Source organism: Mus pahari, chromosome 1, assembly GCF_900095145.1.
Source record: "Mus pahari chromosome 1, PAHARI_EIJ_v1.1, whole genome shotgun sequence".
In the NCBI taxonomy this organism is placed as follows: Eukaryota; Metazoa; Chordata; class Mammalia; order Rodentia; family Muridae; genus Mus; species Mus pahari.
The window spans coordinates 119,783,925-119,790,614 of NC_034590.1; the positions used below are offsets into that span (position 1 = coordinate 119,783,925).

The following is a 6,690-nucleotide window of genomic DNA, read 5'->3' on the forward strand; positions in this document are numbered from 1 at the left end:
CCTAATGGAACTTTTTGCTTCACACACACAAAAAAAAAAAAAAAAAAAAAAAAAAAAGATGCGAAAGTACAAGAGGACTATGTAAGAAGAGAAGGGGGAGCAGTAGGGATGAGAGAAGAACAAGAGCAAGGAGTGGTAAATATAATAAAATATACTATATGTGGAAATGTTACACTAACACTCACTATAATGTCTAACTAGAATATGCTAAGAAAAAGTTTTAAAGTGAATAAAATCCTGTGGATGTATTTTTACAAATTAAATTCAACAAGCAAAATGAAAAACAACACATTTTAGTCCCTTTCGAAAGAAACATGTATACATTATATTTAATAGTAGCATATTGCACCTTGACATCTAGACATGTATTATTAAGCTTGTGTTTCCTTTATGCTCCCATTATGCCTACCTCCATGGTTAGGACATCTCCAGAATTCTTCATTCCATTTATGTGTGCAACTTTTCTAAGTTCCTTTAAGCCCTTCTGGGGTTTGTTGGTCATAATCAGCCACCGAGCTGACTCTGACAGCCACCTGCACAAGAAGAGGTTGAAATTATAAACAATTCTTATGTGCCAAATTTATCCTTGGATGGTTTTATTAGTCGAATGGTTACAACTCATTCTGTTATAACAGTAAATATAACTCTATGTTTTCTTATACCTTCCCTAGAAAACAATTCATCCATACAATACATCTGTACTTTTGGAATGCAGACCTGCAATCATGTTGGTCTCCCTCCCGTGACTTGGTTGCAAACTTCATGGAGTTCACTGAACTGAAATATAAGGGACCCCTATATAGTACTTTTCCAGATTTCCTTGTCAGGATGTAGGAGATATTTATTTATAATATTTTTCCTAATTAAGAACCTCTTAAATTTAACATACTAATTATATCATCTGAATTGTAGTCATCCCTATGCCAAGAACCTGATGGCATCTAACCATGTATTAAAGAAGAAGCAGACTCAGTTTCCCATCTATATAACGGGAGCATCAGTGCTATGATGTCAATTGATATGTTGTAAAGATTTAAATTATATGAATGAATCTGACAGAAGGTTTACACTTTTGCTAGAGTGAACTCATCCCACTGTATCAAACCTGCAATCACCTCTTAGAGTCAATTCTAACAAAGTATGTCTCCTCTGCTGATGCAGTACTATAGCACTTTTTAAATAATTTTTAAAAGAAGAAAGGATGTAATTTTGAAAGCTAAGTTCACATAGCCTCTTGCACTAAGGAGGAGACTTCAGGTTCCCCTGCTCAGGTCCATCCAGGCAACCCAGAAACTCACTGGAGCAATTTGAAGAGGAAAACTCCATCTCAACCACACTATGGCCTACTCCTATCCTGAACATTGTGTCTCTAGCAAAAGAAACAGGCAACCTGAACCAGCAATAAATACTCAACCAACAAAGCTTTCCAACTACTTCAGTCCCAGCTCAGAAACAAGAATGTGATAAACCAACGCAACATGACTTACAAAAATTACTAGTTCCATAATAGTGATCCATAATGAAAATGACCAGGAAAAGCGCCAGATAAATAATTCAAAAGAATGATAACAACTATGTTAAGTACTTCAAATAAGATGTGAATATGCACTGGAGATATAGCTCAGAGGTTAAGGGCACTGATTGCTCTTCCAGAGGTCCTGAGTTCAATTCCCAGCAACCACATGGTGACTCACAACCATCTGTAATAAGATCTGGTGCTCTCTTCTGGCCTGCAGGCATACATGCAGGCAGAACACTGTTTATAATAAATAAATAAAAATCTTTAAAGAAAAAAAGGATGTGAATATGCTCAAGATAACAAAAACAAAAAGAGTAATAAAGAATTCTATACAAGATATGAAAACATATTCAACGAAGAGATAGAATCACTGAAGAAAAACCAACCTGAAATGATGTTGAAATTTTACATAAAAAAACTCAATAATCCAAATAAAAACCTCAGTGGAGCCCAGGCTGACCTCCAATTTGTAATCCTCCAGCCACCACCTCCTTCAGTAAGTCCTACCAGCATGTGCCACCACAACTAGCTGCTTAGTTTGGGGTGTTTGTTGGGTTCCTAACAATGGGAGTGGGTGGGGTGTCTCTGATTCTTTTGCCTGCTCCTAGAACCTTTTTTCACCTCCTGTGTTGCCTTGGCCAGTCTTGATATGAGAGTTTATGGCTAGTCTTATTGTATCTTGTTATGTTTAAATTGATATCACTGGGAGGTCTGCTCTTTTCTAAAGTGAAATGAAGAAGCAGGAGATCTGTGGCAGAGTAGAGGTGGGGGGAGTCTGCAGCTGAGGTGTATTGTATGAGAGAAAAATGTATTTTTAAAATAAATAAAAACTATTTTAGAAGAAAATAAACAACAACAACAACAAAAAAAAAACTCCGTCAAAAGCCTCATCAACAAAATGGAAAGCAAGGTAGAAGAAATGTACAGTGAATGTTAATGATATATTTTTAATTTGAGGGGAGGGAGGGGGAGGGAAATGGATTGTTTATTGAGGAGTTCCACAGCTTTTATCAAATTCAAAAGAAGCTGAGGGCCCATAGAAGGACCTGCTTTTAACTCCAGGTTAAGACTCTAGGTGTGTGGGAAGATCCACATATCCCAGTAGCCTTAACAGTAGCTGAGGAGCCAGGATGGGCTAGATCTGACCCTGGGTAAGGCCCACAAGCATGTAAAGTGTTTCCTAACTCACAGCACAAGTTACAAACCCATTCGGGGGGCCTAGCTGACACAGGACTACCTGACCCTCGGAGGACCGATAAGGATAGACCTTCCAACTCTAAAACACAGTACCTCAGAATAAAGAGGTATTTCAACCCTTCTAGAGCTGATTCTTTCACTGCACCATAAAATAAAAACCTAAAATAATAAAAGGAAAACACAACCAACAAACTAACTTCAGATTGCAAGTCCCATCACAAAAACAGAAATAACAAGGAAAACCAACACAGCATTGCCCCCTCTACAAATCATTGCTCCCATAATAATGGCATTTGATGAAAATGACTTGGAAGAACAAAGAATTCAAAAGAATGATAAGTACGTAGAAACAATTCAAAGAAGACATAAATATACCCCAGCAGAATAAAAACAAAGAGATGAATAAATGAGAAAGTTGTGTTGGTGTAAATGGGAATGTACCCCATAGTCTCAAGCATTTGAATAGTTGGTCTGCAGTTGGTGACACTGGAGGGGGTAGAACTTTGACAGTTTAAAGACCCACGTACCTATGGTCACTTGCTGTTCCTGTGCACTGTGCATTCTTCCTGCTTTGAACTGTTATTGAAGTAAAAGTGATCTCACCTCTGAGCTTAGGAGCGAGAGTACTCCTGTGGGATGGCCTTAAGTCCAGAGTGTAGATGGAGACCAGAAGCTAAAATTGTTTTTTAATTTCACTTAAAAAATCATTTTTAATGAGCTAAGTTTTTTCTTTTTTCTTTTTTTTTAAAGATTTATTTATTTATTATATGTAAGTACACTGTAGCTGACTTCAGACACTCCAGAAGAGGGCATCAGATCTCGTTATGGATGGTTGTAAGCCACCATATGGTTGCTGGGACTTGAACTCGGGACCTTTTTGGAAGAGCAGTCAGTGTTCTTACCCGCTGAGCCATCTCACCAGCCCCCAAGTTTTTTTCTTTTTTGACTACTATATTCATGTATTCTGTTTAAAACAGAAGCATGCTGTAAATGTTAGTATATGTACTTTCAATGTTTTTAAATGTATTTATATGTAAAAATTATATAAAAACGTTAGTGTTGAGTAAAAGTAAATGAACATAATGAACATCTATAGAACATTCCACTCAAACAATACATAACATACATTCTACGTAATAGCAACCCATGGAACTTTCTACAAAATCAACTTCATATTAGGACACAAAACAAACCTCAACATAAACAGGAAAATTTAAAGAACCATCCTGTAATCTGTCTGACCACAAAGGAATAAGGCTGGATGTCAGCAGCAGTGGAAACTACAGAGAGTACACAACTTAAGGAAATTAAATGATGACTGGGAAGAAATCAAGAAGGAAGTTTTTAAATTTCTAAGATTGAATGAAAATAAAACACAACATACCAAAATTTATAAAATTTAATTAAGGCTTTCCTAAGAGGAAAGTTTATACGGCTAAGTGCCTATATCCAAATTTTGAGAAATTTCAAGTTAATAATTTGATAATATATCTTAAAGCCTTGGAAAAACATGAACAGAACAAAAACAGGAGATAGGAAGAGAGAATTAAAATCATGGCAAAAATTAAGAAAAGTAAACAAAAAAAGCAGAAAGATAAACAAGATTGACAAACCCCTAGCCAATTAACCAAAAGAGGGAAGTGGGATGCCCCAAGGAAGGGGGAATGGCAGGGGTGGTACCCTCTCATAGGCAAAGGGAAGAAGGGATGGGGGGAAGAAGGTGGAATGGGAGTAAGAACTCTGTGAGGGCAGACCAGGAGGGGGGACAACATTTGGGATGTAAATAAATAATAATAATAATAAATAATGAGAGAAGAGGCCCAAATAAGTATGATTAGAAGTTAAAGGAGAAACATTACAATAGATACCCAAAAAATCATAAACATGTTTTAAATCTCTTGTCCATTGAAATGAAATATCTAAAAGAAATGAACAGATATCTAGATGCATGAAACATACCAAAATCAAACCAAGATAAAATAAATAACTGAAACAAATCCATATAGCCAACAATGAAATTAAAACAGAAACAAAAAAGTATTCCAACCTAAAGAACTCCAGTGCCAGATACATTTGGCACAGAATTCTGCCAGAATTTCAAAGAACACCAATAATTCTCAAATTATTCCGTAAGATAGCTAAAAGAAGAACATTTCCAAACTCTTTTTATGAAGCTGGTACTGGTGCTACTTTTATAGATTTGTGCTGCTCTTAACCTCAGAGAAATTTCTCATTGCAGAGGCTAGTGGTTAATATAGATCATTATAACTGCTCAAAATGCTGAGAATAAGTGACTGAGTTCTCAGCCAGAGATGGGACATCAACATCAACACTCCTCACCCAGAGTTCGGGGACTGTGGTGAGAGAGGGGATGGAAAGAATGTAAGAGCTGGAAGGTAGAAAAGAGTGCTGTGAAATGCTGTCCTCTAGACATGATATGGCTGTTAAATACATGAGCTCATAGCACACAAAATCAGGCCAGTTAAAAATTCTAGCAGGAAGGGAGAAGGGCACACCAGGTTCCACCCCTAACTGAGGAGTTATTGGCAGTTGACGGCTACAGGAAGAGGAAACGTCACTTTAGGAGTGTGATCACACTGGTTTTCCCATAACCCAGTGGATAACCCTGTACCCATGAGCACATGGACAGCACTCAGTCAACGCAAAGGAATAAGCCTGTAAACACATAAATAGTACATAAAGTTGGGAAGATGTGATGGGGGTCCTGGGGGAGTTGGAAGGGGATAGTGAGGTGTGGGGATGATAAATATAAGTTATACTCATGTATACAATGTACATATGAAACCTCAAAGAATAAATGTTTTGAAAATGAGATACATGGATTCTATCTGGACATATAATAAATTTTTTAAACTTTCAAACCAAAAAATAAAAATGAGTCAGATTATATAGCACATTCCTTTAATCTTAGCATTAGGTGGGCAGAGGCAGGTGGATTCTGTGAGTTCAAGGCCAGTCGGGTTTACATAGTAAGTCCCAGGACAGCTGAAGCTGCACAGTGAGACTCTGTTTCAAAGAAAATCAAAATTAAATTAAAATTTAAAATGAAAACATGAAAAGAAAAGAAAGAGGACATAAAGAACAAATGAGATGAGTGGGTCATTCTGCTTACAGTTGTTGGGGGGGATGGTTTTGTTTGTGTTTGTGTTTATGCATGTGGGCACACCAGAAAAGGGTATCAGATCCCATTACAGATGGTTGTGAGTCACCATGCGGTTGCTGGGAATTGAACTCAGGACCTCTGGAAGAACAGTCAGTACTCTTAATCGCTGAACCATCTCTCCAGGCACCTGCCTACAATTTTAAACTAGAGAAACCATGTATGTTCTTCCTTCATTAAATAGTGGGGATAAATTTACTTCTTGTCTTTTATCCATGTCACCTGCAAAGGTAAATGTCACAAAAGTTTCCATAATGTTTTCCTTTTTAAAGTCACTCATACAAATACAAAATACAGTAGAGGCAATCTAATCTTTAAAGATTTTCCTGTAAGAAAGAAAATATTTTTGCAAAAATTCTACTATAACCTGGACAACTAAAGCTTGGTAGCAAAGACAAACAGAAAAACCAAGAACATTCTGGTAAGGATTCATTGCTACTCTCTCTTTTTTAGGGTAGTTTTTCCTTAATAAACAGAATTAACTTGGGAGTAATAAAATTTAAATATCAAATAATACATAGTTTTCTTAAGTATACCATATCTAATAGTGATATTATGCATATATTGAATATACTTTTTCAGAAATTTATTTATCCATAATATGAATATTAGATATATTTTATCCAATTATTAGTAAAATCAAAATTCACAATCTCCAGATAAATAATGAATCCTCCTCAATATAACTGTATCTCTTAACACCTGAAAAAATGTTCAACATCCTTAGCCATCAGGGAAATGCAAATCAAAACAACCCTGAGATTCCATCTCACACCAGTCAGAATGGCTAAGA

At 36.4% G+C, this 6,690-nt stretch overlaps 1 protein-coding gene across 2 annotated transcripts in view; it reads right to left on the minus strand.

Annotated features, from left to right (window-relative positions):
* Nucleotides 1-302: 302 nt before the first annotated feature.
* The window catches only part of LOC110329690 (solute carrier family 22 member 19-like), a 16,601-nt gene continuing 10,213 nt past the window's right edge, over nucleotides 303-6,690 (minus strand). For both annotated transcript variants that reach the window (XM_021209520.2, XM_029540338.1), the window contains one exon: nucleotides 303-533. In XM_021209520.2, coding sequence (XP_021065179.1) covers nucleotides 389-533 — 145 coding nt within the window. In that variant the 3' untranslated portion in view covers nucleotides 303-388. The remainder of the gene's footprint in view (nucleotides 534-6,690) is intronic.